Source organism: Notolepis coatsorum, assembly GCF_963971535.1.
Source record: "Notolepis coatsorum genome assembly, chromosome: 12".
Classification (NCBI taxonomy): domain Eukaryota; kingdom Metazoa; phylum Chordata; class Actinopteri; order Aulopiformes; family Paralepididae; genus Notolepis; species Notolepis coatsorum.
In genome coordinates this window covers 105,897,611-105,915,494 of record NC_140176.1, presented here as the reverse complement: position 1 = coordinate 105,915,494, position 17,884 = coordinate 105,897,611, and the positions used below count along the sequence as shown (strand labels likewise).

General features: G+C 47.5%; 1 protein-coding gene across 2 annotated transcripts in view; it reads left to right on the top strand.

Moving 5' to 3' along the window:
• Window positions 1–7,598: 7,598 nt before the first annotated feature.
• Window positions 7,599–17,884, top strand: part of plpp1a (phospholipid phosphatase 1a) — a 65,636-nt gene continuing 55,350 nt past the window's right edge. The window contains exons 1-2 of one of the 2 annotated variants that reach the window (XM_084326550.1): window positions 7,604–8,174; window positions 14,059–14,213. In XM_084326550.1, the coding sequence (XP_084182676.1) occupies window positions 8,117–8,174; window positions 14,059–14,213 (213 nt within the window). In that variant the 5' untranslated portion in view covers window positions 7,604–8,116. Of the gene's footprint in view, window positions 8,175–14,058; window positions 14,214–17,884 lie in introns of both variants that reach the window. The other variant, XM_084326551.1, reaches the window with a different exon arrangement.

The following is a 17,884-nucleotide window of genomic DNA, read 5'->3' as shown; positions in this document are numbered from 1 at the left end:
TGACATTAACAGTGACACCGATATAAAACAAGACAGGACTGAATAACAATGATACATACAAATACAACATTAAACCAGACCGGGGAACAGAGTGGACAACACACACAGGAATGCAATACACACATTGAACAAAGACATAAACATTGGGGAAAATAAGAGAGTAAGAATATGGAGACTGATTAGCATAGGGAATAACAGAGGGAGTACACCATTGACTCCGCTAGGGGGAGCTAACGGGCAGTCCTTCCCAAGCGGAGGGATCTTGTGGCCCGTCTGGTCGGGACGGATTGACCCAGGCTCGAAGGGCAGAGTATGACACAATTGTTAAGGGGATGCAGACCAGAGAAAGACTTTCGTCTTGTTTACATCAGGGTCCCCCATTTTCAATTCATCATAACATATATGACATACATGACATACAGATAGACAGTACTGCTACATCTAAACATTTATGACATACCAGATTTACAAATACAGTACTGTTTGTGATACAAAAAGAGTTTAAAAAAGAGAGTATATACATTTGACAAAGAAACTGTACATTGGATGAGGTGGGGTGGGGGGGGTTGGGTAGGTGGGGTGGTGTGGGGGGTTGGGACTGTACATAGGAGGTGGTTGGGTGGAGTGGGGGTGGGTGGGTAGACGGGGTGGGGGGAGGGGTAACTGTACATTGGATTATCGACGAAACCTTACTTGGTCCCAAGAAGAGGGTCTCGTGTATTATTGGGTTAGGACTTTTACATTGGAGGGGGTTGAGTTAGGACATTTACAGGGGCCAGTTTCGAATTGCAGCCTCCCGTAGGTGCTCCTTGAGAGTGGTTTTAAAAGTGGGTAGTGATTCACATTCATTTACAGCTGTGGGTAGGGCGTTCCACATTGATGTGGCATAATTGCGAAACGTGTTTAGTCCCTTGTTTGAGCCGAATCTGGGTTTAACATGATTTGTGGAGCTCCCTCTGGTGTTGTGGTCATGGTATTCACTGACCTTTGGGAAGTATTTTGACATGTACATCATTACATGGGTACCTTGGTCGTGTAGTGTATCTTGTAGACCAGGCCCATTGCAAGTTGCTGTACTCTGACTCTACTCTAAGCCATCCTAGGTTGTCAAAGTGGGCAGGGTGAGGTGGGATAGGAGTAAGGTCAAGCAGTAGTCTGAACAGTTTGTTTTGTGATGTTTGTAATCTTGTTTTTAGCGCCTTTGAGGTGCTTTGGTACCATGAGGTGCAAGCATAGTCGTAGTACCCTTGAATGAGTGCTCCTGCCAGAGTCTTCATGGTATTCTTGTTTACCAGAGAGGAGATCCGGTACAAGAATCAAGTTCGTTGGTTGACTTTTTTTATTACATTGGATGCCATTTTGTCACAGGAAAGATTAGCCTCTAGGATGGAACCTACTCAACCTAGGTATGTCATTTAATCTTTCCTTGTGACAATATTGTCACCCACTGTAACTGAGAAGCCGTCGGTCTTGCTGAGTTTGTTATTTGAACCGAAGAGAATGGACTCTGTTTTGCCCATGTGTAATGATAGTTTGTTGTCAGCGAGCCAGGTGCAGATTCTGCCGAGTTCCGAGCTGAGGGTTTTTTCAACCTGTAACTTGTTCTTGTCAGAGACCAGCAGGGCTGAGTCGTCCGCGAACAGGAACAAGTTGCAGTCACAAGCTGACGACATGTCATTTGCATACATTTCGTCTTGTTTACATCAGGGTCCCCCATTTTCAATTCATAATGTAATCAATGTAATCAAAAAAGTCAACTAACAAACTAGATTCCTGTACCGGATCTCCTCTCTGGTAAACAAGAATAACCTGAAGACTCTGGCAGGAGCACTCATTCAAGGGTACTACGACTATGCTTGTACCTCATGGTACCAAAGCACCTCAAAGGCGCTAAAAACAAGATTACAAACATCACAAAACAAACTGGTCAGATTACTGCTTGACCTTACTCCTAGAACCCACCTCACCCCTGCCCACTTTGACAACCTAGGATGGCTTAGAGTAGACGACAGAGTACAGCGACTTGCAATGGGCCTGGTCTACAAGATACACTACACGACTAAGGTACCCATGTACATGTCAAAATACTTCCCAAAGGTCAGTGAATTCCACGACCACAACACCAGAGGGAGCTCCACAAATCATGTTAAACCCAGATTCGGCTCAAACAAGGGACTAAACACGTTTCGCAATTATGCCACATCAATGTGGAATGCCCTACCCACAGCTTTAAAGGAATGTGAATCACTTTCAAAACCACTCAAAGAGCACCTACGGGAGGCTGCAATTAGAAACTGGCACCTGTAAATGTCTAAACCCAATGTACAGTCCCCCCCCCCCCACCCACCCAACCTCCCCAATGTACAGTTTCTTCCCCCTCAAATGTTTATAGTGTCGTGGGAATATTATCATGTCATTATAGAGCTGTGTGAGATATCATACATATTCTATCTTTGTACAGCTTGACTGGTTCAATACGCTCAGACAACTAGGCTATGTGTGTGTCTCTTGAAGGGACTCCAAGGTTATATTTTCTCTTCCTAGCCAAGCCATAACAAGGTCTTGTTATTTGATTCCCCTAGCTGGGGACCACTTTGTTGACTTATTCTGTCATATCTGAGTGTCTAGTGTTGCGTCTCTCAATTGTGTATAATGTACGTTCTGACCAGAGCTCTTTGTCACTTTCTGGTCAGAAAGTGTGTGTGAACATGTTGTCTCTGATGGTAAACGGATCACTTTTCTTCTGTGGCCACAGTGAAATAAACTATGTTTCTATTTATTTTATTATTTATGTTTTCTATTTTTCTAGATGATCATGTAGCAGTACTGTCTATATGTATGTCATATATGTTATGATTAAATAAGAACGATATTCCATTTGTTTCATCCGGTTTAATATGGGACGATGACAATATACAAACAAGTCTCGGACGATTGCAGGTGTATTTACAAGTAGCGTCTCAACTTCCTGTTCCGGTCGCTGCGCTACTGTGCAGGACCGTCTGTTATAGAGGCGCTGTCTAGATATTCTCTATCTCCCCCAGAGTCTTTAACATACTGTGTAAAGGCTGAGATTTTTTTTTTATAAACAAACACACAAAAACGTGAATAAATGCCTGTATAACCCACACCCAGGTCATGTGACTATAAATCATGTGTCCATTATGTGACTAGCCCATGGAATAGTCCCTGTGCCAGGCAGGCACTCTGGTTGCCCTGGTGGATCGTCGTATCGGCATCCTCCCTTGCCGTCAGTGTCTCACGCCAGGTCTCGTGTGGTCTGTACATTCCAGGTACAACCGGGATGAAGTCATGTATCGGGCGGCCGAAGACACACATTGCCGGAGATATTTTTGTGTCAGGGTCAGGTGTGTTACGATATTGCAAGATCGCTCTCTGCACAGCATCTGTGTCAAGCTCCCCCTTTGGGCCGGTGTTGTCGGTGATAAGGCGTTTCATTGTCTTCACCCCAATCTCAGCGCGGCAGTTGCTGTGGGGGAAGGCCACAGACGAGAGGCGGTGGTGTACGCCCCATCTGTATAGAAATTACCTGGTCTCAGGGGAAGTGAACTCTGGGCCCCCGTCCGATGTGAGCTCTTCTGGCGTCCCGTACGTCACAAAGGCCCGACGTAGGCGATTTATGAGGCCGGCGGCGCCCCCCGTCGCCTTCGAGATGATCGGCCAGTTTGAGTACCGGTCCACTGTCACGAGGTAGTGCACGCCCCTGTGCATGAAGAAGTCTGAACACACCGCCTGAAAGGGGTAAACAGCTGGGATAGACGGGGTTGGCGGCGCTCCAGGCTGTGAAGGTGCCATCCTCAGCCGACATGCCTGGCCAGAACACAGAGGATTCTGTGCGGGCGGTCATCATCGATACGCCCTGGTGGGCAGCGTGTAGGGCGCTCAGCACTTCTCTGCGGAGTGAGAGTGGTATAATTACTCTGTCTTTGTACAGGACCACCCCGTCAGTTGATGTGATGTTCTCACGGTACTGGTGGAAGTCACGGATTGTCTTCGGCATCTCGAATTTTTAGTCTGGGATGCCGTCCGTCGCCATTTCCTCCAGGGTGCGCATCTCACCGTCGCTGCTGGTGGCCTCCCTGACACGATCCCATGTCACTGACCGCAATGATTCGAGGCCCGCAGCGCACCACGCCAGGTCATCCTCCTCAGTGTCGTCGTCATTCCCTGGCTCGGTCTGGCGTAGGAAGGACAGTACATCAGTGTGCGTACTGGGTGGGAGGTGGGCCACTACGGCGTTGTCATCCGGAAGGTCCATAAGTGATGGCCGTGTGGTGCCAACCGGCCTACGTGACATGGCGTCCGCCGCCTTGTTCCTCATGCCCGGGACGACATGCACGATGCGGAAACAATAACGCAAGGTCTTCTCCTTGAGGTTCCGTAAGCGGAGGTTCGGTATGTCATCGAGCGCCCTGTCTGCAAGGAGTCTCAGCAGCGGCTTATGGTCTACCGCTACAATCAAGTCCTCGCATCCCAACACAAAGTAGCGTGCCTTGTCCAATGCGTCCGCGACCGCAAGAGCCTCGCCCTCTATGGGCGCGTATCTGGACTCCGCCGCATGCGTGAATCTGCTGCCAACCAGGGTTATCTTCCACCCATCGGTGCAGCAGAAGGGTCTGACTGGCATCGGCAGTGTTTCTGGAATAACCAGAATCCAATGCCCTCCTTTGACCAGTCCGTGGCGATACATGTTGGCTTGGTTTTGTCAAAGATGCGGACACCACGCTCAATTTCTTGGATGATCACATCCTTTGACTCACGGAATATCTCGTCCAACTCCGTGGACCACTCGAAGCGTTCTCCACTCTTCAGGAGCTTCCGGAATGGCTGCATACGCTCGGCCATGCTGAAGGCGTAGGCCACCTGGTTGACCAGCCCGAACCACGACCTGATGTCTGTGACATTACGTGGTTGTGGGAAGTCGTGTATGGCCTCCAGGTAGCGACTGCACGGTCACACGTCAGTCATGGTGATTGTAAAGCCTGCGAAGTCCACCGTGGGTGCGCTAAAGATGAACTTCTCCGGGTTGAGGACTATTCCATTCCGGCCGCATATGTCCAGCCATTGGACCGCCTGGAAGTAGCTCTCCTCAATCGTATCTGACCATAGTAGCGTGTCGTCTATGCACTTAGTTTTGTTGCCTATGTCCGCGACAACCTCGTCGTACCGTCGTGAGTAACCGTCCCCCAATGCCATGTACCCCTGCAGGGCCGACAGGTACCGGTAGTGCCCCCATGGGGTTATGAACGTCGTCTTGTGGCGATCGTCCTTGTGTAATGGGACGCTGTGGTAACCGTTCCAGGCATCGAACACGGTCTTGAGTTTCCCCTTAGGCACATATCTCGCTTGGTGGAATGGAGATTGGGTGTGGTGGGTCTCGCGGAGTGCATACCTGTTCAGGGCCTGGAAGTCGACAGTGCGTCGCGGTTTGCCTGTCTTCTTCGCGCAGATCACCATGCGATGACACCAGGTCACCGGTGTACCGATAGGTACTTCCTCCCACACGCAGAGGCGGACGTCCTGGTCGAGGCCTGCCTTTACCTCCTCTTGCCAGTGTAGGGCCACGGGGATGGGGGTGTGACAGGCAACCGGTGTCGCATCCTCATTAAGCATGAGGCGGAGTGGTGGGCCGGTCATTTTCGGTAGTGTCTGGTGGGGGCATGTGTTAAATGTGCTCTGGGCGTACAGTTCTAACAAGTGTCTCCGTAACGCCTTCCTGTTAGCCTCGATCGCCGACATGGGGAGTGTGGTCGGCCTGGTCGGCGGCTCCACACGCCGCAGGCAGTCACATACTTCTGATGTCGCCAGATTCACCTCCCCGAGTGTTGGGATCTGGGCGGAGATCATTCCCAGGTCCACGCAGGCTGCGCGTGAGAGAAATATGCGGTCTGAGGTGTCCGTCACATACGCGATTTGGCGCGTCTCTAACCTTCGAGCGTCACCACTGTTGCCGGCGAATCTGTCTACCACAGCTCAGAGGATCCGAATTCCCTTATTGTTCGCAGCCTTCATGGTCATGGATACGGGGATGAGGTCCTCTGTGCTTAGGCCCATTCGCTGAGCGACTTTAACGCAGATCAGGCAGCTTTGGCATCCCGTATCGGCCATGGCAGGCAGGGATACTGCACGGGTGCGTTTTAGGAGGTCAAAACCCAGAGCCTTGTAATCCTCATGCTCGGTGGTGAGCGTGAGGTTGACGTATGGCTGCGGGCTGGACGCACGCTTCATCCACTTGTCGCACATGTCGTCGTACAGGTGGTGAGCGAGGGGAAGTGTGCGTAACTTGCCATCTGCGCTGACTGTGCATAGCTCAACGAAGGCTGCTGTCTGCTCGTCACACGTCCAGTCAGTGTCTCCGGGTGGGGGCCTAGTCGATCAGCCACCCAGGCAGGCCCTCTCGAGGTGATTCTGGCGGCCACACTTCAGGCCCTCTCAAGGTGATTCTGGCGGCCACACTTCAGGCCCTCTCAAGGTGATTCTGGCGGCCACACTTCCGACACTTTTTACCATATGGCACTCAGCACGTCTGACGTGCCACTGGGGTGTTTTGCCGTGGCCCACCTCGCCGCAGTGGATGCATACCCCTTCGGACTTGGCCTTTGGTTTCTCTAGCCTGGCTCCTCCTCTGGCGCGGGTGTCCTGTTGTCTCACCCGCCTGTACGAACTGCTGACCGTGTCCGCGCTCTGAGGGTCGAGCAGGCGCGATGCCGAGCGCTTTCCAGACTCCTTAGCCTCGATATACTCGATCATGTCCTTCTGTGGCACGTTCTGGTTCTTCTCACCGAGCAGGTCGAGCTGTATTTCCGAATCTGCAATGCCACAGGCAATCATGTCACGTAGGATCTCTTCCGTGAAGTCGTTGCCTCCTGGCGCACCCTGTGCATTTAATCTGGTACTTGCATGTGTCCGCCTGCGCCCTGATGATCCGAGACTTGTTTGTATAATAAGAACGATATTCCATTTGTTCCATCCAGTTTAATATGGGACGATGACAATATACAAACAAGTCTCGGACGACTGCAGGTGTATTTACAAATAGCGTCTCAGCTTCCTGTTCCGGTCGATGCGCCACTGTGCAGGGCCGTCTATTATAGAGGCGCTGTCTAGATATTCTCTAATGATGAATTGAAAATGGGGGACCCTGATGTAAACAAGACGAAAGTCTTTCTCTGGTCTGCAACCCCTTAACAATTGTGTGTATTGAGCCGTACTGTATTGTTGTACCCATTCATAAAGTGTTCAATCAATCAAGTCGTGTTGTGTGTGTGTGTGTGTGTGTGTGTGTGTGTAGAGGAGGAGGAGGAGGAGGAGGAGGAGGAGGAGGAGGAGGAGGAGGAGGAGGAAGAGGAGGAGGAGGAGCGAGGACAGTAGTCTATGCGCTGATAGGCCCGGAGGACTCTCGCTCTCTCTCTCTCTCTCTCTCTCTCTCTCTCTCTCTCTCTCTCTCTCTCTCTCTCTCTCTCTCTCTGCTCGCTGCCATCAGGAATGCGGTGCGCGCAAGTGTGTGTTCTCGGTCGGTACCTGCTGCTGCTGCAGAAGAACAGTGGCCGTCGTGTCGGGGGTTCGAGTCTGTCTGTCTGTCAAGCTGTCGCCTGCTATAGAGAAATTAGAGATGGTGGCATAGTCAGCTGTCTCTCTAAAAAGGGAGGCCTTTATTATCTGACGCCTTCTTCATCGTGATGACACGATAGTAGCCTCCCTCCTAATCCTCCTCCTCCTCCTCCTCCTCCTCCTCCTCCTCCTCCTCCTCCTCCTCCTCAGTCTGTCTGTCTGTCTGTCTGATCGCAGCGAGAACAGCTCCGGTTGTTTGTCCCGACTCCCGCAGATCATGGTTTTTCATTAGGGGATACACACCGGGATTGTGTGTCTGTTTTGTTGCCTTCTTTTCGTGCGGTTTGTTGTTGTTATTTTTTTTTTTACTTATTCACGGATAATACAACAACAACAACAACCGCGATTGTGACGCGCTGCTGAGGAGGAGCGCGTCCTTGTTATTATAATAATATATTATTATTATTATTATTATTATTATTATAGGCAACAACAACACGCACCGTCTATAACTATAACACCACCAGGAATATCTCTAGACACCATGTTCGAGGCGAGAGGAATCCCGTTCATCCTGCTGGACATAGTCTGTGTGGTCTTGGGTATGTATGTATATATGTCAATGTTTGTGGTTGTTGTTAATGTCGTTAATGAGAGTCATTAGCCCACAGGGCAGCAGACCTGACAGCCAGGGAGTGGTGAACAACTGCTGTGTACAGTATGTGCTGCTTGGCAAGTTGTTCTTAATTAGGCTGTCCACACTGTGTAGCTATAAACACGTACATTATACAGTGCTGTAGCCACACTGTGTAGCTATAAACATGTACATTATACAGTACTGTAGCCACACTGTGTAGCTATAAACATGTACATTATACAGTACTGTAGCCACACTGTAGCTATAAACATGTACATTATACAGTACTGTAGCCACACTGTAGCTATAAACATGTACATTATACAGTACTGTAGCCACACTGTAGCTATAAACATGTACATTATACAGTACTGTAGCCACACTGTAGCTATAAACATGTACATTATACAGTACTGTAGCCACACTGTAGCTATAAACATGTACATTATACAGTACTGTAGCCACACTGTGTCTCTATATAAACATGTACATTATACAGTACTGTAGCCACACTGTGTAGCTATAAACATGTACATTATACAGTACTGTAGCCACACTGTGTAGCTATAAACATGTACATTATACAGTACTGTAGCCACACTGTGTAGCTATAAACATGTACATTATACAGTACTGTAGCTATAAACATGTACATTATACAGTACTGTAGCCACACTGTGTAGCTATAAACATGTACATTATACAGTACTGTAGCTATAAACATGTACATTATACAGTACTGTAGCTATAAACATGTACATTATACAGTACTGTAGCTATAAACATGTACATTATACAGTACTGTAGCTATAAACATGTACATTATACAGTACTGTAGCCACACTGTGTCTCTATAAACATGTACATTATACAGTACTGTAGCTACACTGTGTCTCTATACACATGTACATTATACAGTACTGTAGCTATAAACATGTACATTATACAGTACTGTAGCTACACTGTAGCTATAAACATGTACATTATACAGTACTGTAGCTACACTGTAGCTATAAACATGTACATTATACAGTACTGTAGCCACACTGTGTAGCTATAAACATGTACATTATACAGTACTGTAGCCACACTGTGTAGCTATAAACATGTACATTATACAGTACTGTAGCCACACTGTGTAGCTATAAACATGTACATTATACAGTACTGTAGCTATAAACATGTACATTATACAGTACTGTAGCTATAAACATGTACATTATACAGTACTGTAGCTACACTGTAGCTATAAACATGTACATTATACAGTACTGTAGCTACACTGTGTCTCTATAAACATGTACATTATACAGTACTGTAGCTACACTGTGTAGCTATAAACATGTACATTATACAGTACTGTAGCTATAAACATGTACATTATACAGTACTGTAGCTACACTGTAGCTATAAACATGTACATTATACAGTACTGTAGCTACACTGTGTCTCTATAAACATGTACATTATACAGTACTGTAGCTATAAACATGTACATTATACAGTACTGTAGCTACACTGTAGCTATAAACATGTACATTATACAGTACTGTAGCTACACTGTGTAGCTATAAACATGTACATTATACAGTACTGTAGCCACACTGTGTAGCTATAAACATGTACATTATACAGTACTGTAGCTACACTGTGTCTCTATAAACATGTACATTATACAGTACTGTAGCCACACTGTGTAGCTATAAACATGTACATTATACAGCACTGTAGCCACACTGTGTCTCTATAAACATGTACATTATACAGTACTGTAGCCACACTGTAGCTATAAACATGTACATTATACAGTACTGTAGCCACACTGTAGCTATAAACACGTACATTATACAGTACTGTAGCCACACTGTAGCTATAAACATGTACATTATACAGTACTGTAGCCACACTGTAGCTATAAACATGTACATTATACAGTACTGTAGCCACACTGTAGCTATAAACATGTACATTATACAGTACTGTAGCCACACTGTAGCTATAAACATGTACATTATACAGTACTGTAGCCACACTGTAGCTATAAACATGTACATTATACAGTACTGTAGCTATAAACATGTACATTATACAGTACTGTAGGTAGCCACACTGTGTGTGTGTGGGGGGGGGGGGGGGGGGGTAGGCAGAACTTTGGTATTGGGGGACTGTCTGTCAGGGAGGGGGTAATTACAATTGAGATGGCAGGGGATACAGTTATTCCACAGAACCCTATTGATTTGATCAATAATTAGTCTGATGAACGGTGAACATTTTATATATGGTTTGATTCTGATCTGATTCTAAGGTGGCTGTTTAGTTTAGGTTTACATCATTAGGGATCATTATGTTTGATTTTTATGTCTTATTTCTTACTGATGTAAAGCACTTGTTTGAACTGCAATCCCCTGTATGAAAGGTGCTATACAAGGTGTATTATTACAATGATATAATGAATTACTGTATGACCAGGTGTGTCTGTGTCAGACAGACTGTCTGCTCCTAGACAGCTGGGGCTTCCTCTATTGAAGCTGTGACTCACACACACACACACACACACACACACACACACACACACACACACACACACACACACACACACACACACACACACACACACACACACACACACACACACACACACACACACTGCATGTTACAGTAATAATAACCAATGTGCTGAAAAGTATGGAAGTTAGCACAAAACCACGTGTGGTGGAGATGAATATTTCCTGAGCCACATGCTGAGTTGGGAAAGATGATTGTACTTGTTGTGGTTTGCGTCGTGGATTCCATGTGGTTCTCGTTAGAGCTGCTCGGCCTGGAACGCTTGACCAGAGAGCGTCAGAACCTCGTGTCGACACAGCCATAGACATATAAAGGCTAGATGACTCACCCGCGCTGCTGGCCAATGGAGACCAACGTTGCCACATGGCGGCCATCTTGCCACAGGCAGCACGCCCACTCATAATAACATGAATGTCTATGGTGCATAATGTACTATTGAAATAACCACAGCTTGCAAAATGTTCAACCGATTTTCAAACGGTTTAGTTTGTTATAAACGTCAGAGATGTAGTTATCATACTGCATACTTATAATGGACTCTCATATGAAAATTATTTCAACATGTCCAAGCATCATAGCCACGTTAATAACGTTTATAACAAACCAAACCGTTTGTAAATCGGTTGAAAATTTTGCAAGCTATGGTTATTTCAATAGTACATGCACCATAGATATTCATGTTATGAGTGGGCGGGCGTGCTGCCTGTGACAAGATGGCCGCCGGTGAACTACGCTGGAGACTGGGCCTTGCACCATCTAGATATATATATATCTATGGTCAGAACCTCGTGTCGACACAGCAGCATGTGTACGGAAGGTTTGTCTCTCCGTGTGATAAAGACTGGAGCCCAACACCTCAATGGAAAGCATATGGAAATCACAATGTGGCCTAACCGCAGATATGCAAATCGCAGGAGGGTGTGTGAGGCTGTTTGATAAAATCACACCATTATCACTTTAGTAATACTAATAACTTTATTTGTATAGCACCTTTCATACAAGAATTGCAGCGCAAAGTGCTTCACAGCAGTACAAAAAAAAGGGACAATAATAATAAGACATAAAATGTGCACAAAACGGGCAGATCAAGAGCAATGCATAAAGTGCAGACATGAAAATAAGTATAAAACGAGCATCAAATAGATAGAAGCTAAATACTAGACAACGTCAAGGTAAGACACGGAACATTAAATCACATCGTTTTTCACATTAGGATCTAACGTCTTAATAGGCCTCTTTGTTTACGGTTTGATTATCACCGATACACATAATGTAGACATTTAGATGTTCAGAGCCGTCAGGGTCTTTCTCAATATACTCCGCCTTTCTCCCCGTTCTAACGTACGTTGAGTTTCACTACAAAGTTCTAATTAATATTATCATGGTGTTTGACAAAAGAGTAAAATAGAATAGACAGACAGAGTAAAGATAATGCAATAATGCAGTGCAATGAAATAGTTAGTCAAATAGAATAGACAATAGACAGAGTAAAATAGTGCAATAGTGCAATAAAATAGTTCTCTCCGCTTTACAGAACAGTTCTGAATAACTTTTTAGTTTTCTTAGGGAGGGGGAGGGTTGGTTGCTGTGTCTTCTGTGATGTGTTGTTGTACACAGCGGGGGGCTGGGGAGCAGGTGTGAAAGTATAGTGTGATATCATTTCTCTCTCGTCTGAAAGCGCCTTTGGCCTCGACAGACCCACTCGCCGATCTCTCAGCTGTCCCAGTCCATCAGCCTTAAGCAGGACGGCACAGCTGACCACGTAGACAGACACACCCGGCTCTGTAGAAATTACATACTCACCTTAATATAGTAGTGACACACTACACTGTAAAAACTGAGCGTCATCTGGTCATTTCTTAACTATCTGCAAATTTTATTCAACCAAAACTGTGTAAAATGCAATTAATAAAAAACTTCAAATTCATTGAATTCAGCTCAATTCGATTTCAAACGGCACATAGTCTTTTGTATTATGTATAGGTTACTAATAATTATTTAATAAACATTAATTAACCCCAATCCCAGTGTATACAGGCTGTATAGAAATACCAGACAGAATAGAACATGCAGCTTGGACTTAGATAGTATGGGTGTGTGCATCCGAGTGCACATAGTTGCATATGTGTACATTAATGTGTGTGTACAGTTCTGTGTTGTTTGTGAAGTGGGAGCCTCCGGGCCGCACCAGAAGATGAATTAACGACTCTGTCCCTTCTCCCAGCATGCATTGCCTTAGGATAACAAAAGGCTGGACTAGTCAGTGGCGTTATGTTCAGACTTTGGACCAATTAGTGCGCTGTGCCGTCTGTCTTTATGGTGTTTTTCCCACAGGGAGCGCTTTATGTCCAAGAGGTCTCTCCTTTTAGGTGCTGTCGATGCGACCAGCCTGCCAGAAGAGTTCACAGTGTCGTCTGGTTAATCATGTTGGTGTTGCATTGTTTGTTTCTTCTGTTTCCTATGCTTTGTTGTCACACTGCAATGATGTGTGGCTGGTCTGAGGGAAGCTCTCCGTGAGTCTGACTGAGAGAAGGGCTGTGGTCCCGCTCCTTTCTGTCGCATCGGGAATCTCAAAGGCGTGAAATGACACTAAATGAAGTAAAAAAAAAAAAAAAAAAAGGAAAAATTCTAATTTGTCATTCTATAGGGAGGTGTAGTAGTGGTTACGTCATTGCTGTTTCCGGCCGGTCCACCATCTTGAAAACGCAACGTATTTCCCCATTGCCCATTTCTAAAATCGTCTTGTTTAAAACAAATAAAGCATGAACATTTACATGGTGTACCTTTCTGTGCGTATTCATCCACAATCTATAGCTCAACATGAAAATATTCGCAATTAATCTTAAATAAAATTTTATTTCAACCAAAAATGCTTAAACAATAATGTTCGTGATAGAAGGGAACTCATTTTGTGCAAAAATGGAAAGCTTGCCAATGTTCATGAGGCAGAATTGTTACAATAGCCGATAATCCATTTTCCCAATGATAAATCCCTATACGGGTGGACCTCGCGGGCGAACCAAAGTGACGTTAGACTACACCTCCCTATTTGCGGTATCATGGTTACTGTCACAACGTTATGGCTTATCATCACCACTCGGTGATGTCGTGACAGTCATTCACTTATCGTAGCTATACCTGAAAACAGAAGAAGACAGAAGACTGAGATCGAAGCGGTCACCCCAGCCCTTTTGCTCGGTCCAGCCGATTGTGTCCCGTCTGTGCCATATTGTTTTTGACCCCTGACCCTTGACCCCCCTCCTGATTTCTCCCTCCCTCCACAGGCGGTCTCCCTCTCGGGGCCTTTAACCTGGGTAAGATCCGCCCGTACCAGCGCGGCTTTTTCTGTAACGACGACAGCATCAACTACCCTTTCCATGCCAGCACCGTGACCTCCACTGTGCTCTACAGCGTAGGCTTCTGCCTTCCCATTAGCTGCGTAAGTAGATACAAGGGCAAAGGTCAAACGGCCCCAGGGGGGGGGTCGTCGTCGAGGCGAGTTCACGTTTGGACACGTTTGTGCCGTGGGTGCTCCTCGAGCTTATAGCGACGGAAGAAGGTCCTCGAGCTTATAGCTCCTGTTTCCTGAATCTTATTTAGGCTACGAAGGACATCTGGGTTCTGGTTGTCGTTGTAAACGTTAGAACCTGAAGCAAACGCAGCCATTCATTGGTCACCATTCATCTGTTTGTTTGTTTTTTTCAGTTTTTTTCTTTGTTGCCTTTCTATCTTTTTCTCCCATCCCCCAATTTAGTCATTATGCCAAATCCCTTCCTGGTCATTGTGCCCATTACTGTCGGTCTGGGGGTGATGGGGGGGGGGGGGTGTAGACTACCACATGCTGCCCTACTGTCGGTCTGGGGAGGGTGTAGACTACCACATGCTGCTCTACTGTCGGTCTGGGGAGGGTGTAGACTACCACATGCTGCCCTACTGTCAGTCTGGGGAGGGTGTAGACTACCACATGCTGCCCTACTGTCGGTCTGGGGAGGGTGTAGACTACCACATGCTGCCCTACTGTCGGTCTGGGGAGGGTGTAGACTACCACATGCTGCCCTACTGTCGGTCTGGGGAGGGTGTGTAGACTACCACATGCTGCTCTACTGTCGGTCTGGGGAGGGTGTAGACTACCACATGCTGCCCTACTGTCGGTCTGGGGAGGGTGTAGACTACCACATGCTGCTCTACTGTCGGTCTGGGGAGGGTGTAGACTACCACATGCTGCTCTACTGTCGGTCTGGGGAGGGTGTGTAGACTACCACATGCTGCCCTACTGTAGTCTGGGGAGGGTGTAGACTACCACATGCTGCCCTACTGTCGGTCTGGGGAGGGTGTAGACTACCACATGCTGCCCTACTGTAGTCTGGGGAGGGTGTAGACTACCACATGCTGCCCTACTGTCGGTCTGGGGAGGGTGTGTAGACTACCACATGCTGCCCTACTGTAGTCTGGGGAGGGTGTAGACTACCACATGCTGCCCTACTGTCGGTCTGGGGAGGGTGTGTAGACTACCACATGCTGCCCTACTGTCAGTCTGGGGAGGGTGTAGACTACCACATGCTGCCCTACTGTCAGTCTGGGGAGGGTGTAGACTACCACATGCTGCTCTACTGTCGGTCTGGGGAGGGTGTAGACTACCACATGCTGCCCTACTGTCGGTCTGGGGAGGGTGTAGACTACCACATGCTGCCCTACTGTCGGTCTGGGGAGGGTGTGTAGACTACCACATGCTGCCCTACTGTCAGTCTGGGGAGGGTGTAGACTACCACATGCTGCCCTACTGTCGGTCTGGGGAGGGTGTAGACTACCACATGCTGCCCTACTGTAGTCTGGGGAGGGTGTAGACTACCACATGCTGCCCTACTGTCGGTCTGGGGAGGGTGTGTAGACTACCACATGCTGCCCTACTGTAGTCTGGGGAGGGTGTAGACTACCACATGCTGCCCTACTGTCGGTCTGGGGAGGGTGTGTAGACTACCACATGCTGCCCTACTGTCAGTCTGGGGAGGGTGTAGACTACCACATGCTGCCCTACTGTCAGTCTGGGGAGGGTGTAGACTACCACATGCTGCCCTACTGTCAGTCTGGGGAGGGTGTAGACTACCACATGCTGCTCTACTGTCGGTCTGGGGAGGGTGTGTAGACTACCACATGCTGCCCTACTGTAGTCTGGGGAGGGTGTAGACTACCACATGCTGCCTTACTGTCGGTCTGGGGAGGGTGTAGACTACCACATGCTGCCCTACTGTCGGTCTGGGGAGGGTGTGTAGACTACCACATGCTGCCCTACTGTCGGTCTGGGGAGGGTGTAGACTACCACATGCTGCCCTACTGTCGGTCTGGGGAGGGTGTAGACCCCCACATGCTGCCCTACTGTCGGTCTGGGGAGGGTGTAGACTACCTCATGCTGCCCTACTGTCGGTCCGGGGAGGGTGTAGACTACCACATGCTGCCTACTGTCTGTCTGGGGAGGGTGTGTAGACTACCACATGCTGCCCTACTGTCGGTCTGGGGAGGGTGTAGACTCCCACATGCTGCCCTACTGTCAGTCTGGGGAGGGTGTAGACTACCACATGCTGCCCTACTGTCGGTCTGGGGAGGGTGTGTAGACTACCACATGCTGCCCTACTGTCGGTCTGGGGAGGGTGTAGACTACCACATGCTGCCCTACTGTCAGTCTGGGGAGGGTGTGTAGACTACCACATGCTGCCTACTGTCTGTCTGGGGAGGGTGTAGACTACCACATGCTGCCCTACTGTCGGTCTGGGGAGGGTGTAGACTACCACATGCTGCCCTACTGTCGGTCTGGGGAGGGTGTAGACTACCACATGCCTCCTCCGATACATGTGGAATCGCCAGCCGCTTCTTTTCACCTGACAGCGAGGAGTGAGTGAGTTTCACTGGGGGAACGTAACGCGTGCAGAGGTTCGCGTTATTTCCCCCAGATCCTCTCCCTGCTGAACAGGCGCCCCGACCGACCAGTAGGAGTCGCTGTTTGCAACGACCAGGACTCATAACATACCCCCACTGGCTTCCAACCCACGAACACTGCCAATTGTGTTCGTAGGGACGACTGACTAAGCCGGAGGTACCACTAACAGCTGGATTAGAACCCAGAGTCTCTGCGGTGGTAGGCGAGTGCTTAGACCACTACGCTACCCAGCCGCCAGCTGTCACTGTCCTGTCCTTCCGTGTTATGTGTCCTCAGGGCCTTGACATGATAGAGGGGGTCCGTCCACTGGAATGCTGGTCTCCTTTGTTTTCCAGCCCTGCGTTAAAAAGGCTTTCGGTAAACAGTAGCCTATATATAAATAACGGAGAAGGACTTCCTGTGTTCCCCCAGTTTCATTTAATTTCAAACCTTTTTTTTTAAACTCGAAAGGCAACTGAGGTTTTCCTTATTTACAGTTACGTCGAGTGAAAAAAGTAGTAGAGCGCGCTCACCTCACTAGACTTGACACTGGGTGCTGGAACCTCTGATATCATACATAAAAATAGGGAAACAATGTCCAGGCACGCACTCCAAGTTTTTCCAAATTTATTGGCAGCCTGTAATCATGACGTTTCGGTGTGAAACCACCTTCTTCAGAATGGCTTGCAGTTACGTCGAGTGTACATGTACAGAGATATGCAAAACATACAGCAAAAAAGGCATATCAAATCACAAAGCATATAAAATCATAACAATAAGACAAGTAAGGATAACAATCAATTAAAACATGTACAACTTGATTGACAAAGGTCAGAGATCAAGGTTTTAAACTCTGCAACAGAGGGAAGTTAGAGCTCAGAGGTACAGTATACCAATATGAAAGTATACCATCATGGATCCATGCATACTATACCATTATCCACGATATACTGTATATATACACATTATACCTACTATAAATGTGAGAATTGTATTAAAAAAATAGAACATTTTGAATGAAATAGCACCATGACAATTGTATTACAAATGTGTAAAAAAGCGGCTGGGTGGCGCAGCGGACATTGCGCCTGTCACCAACGCAAGAGACACCGGGTTCGACTCTGGCTGTCGGCGTTGCCTCCGGCTTGGGCCGGCCGTCATACTAACTCAATTGGCAGAGTTAGCGGGTAGTCGATGGG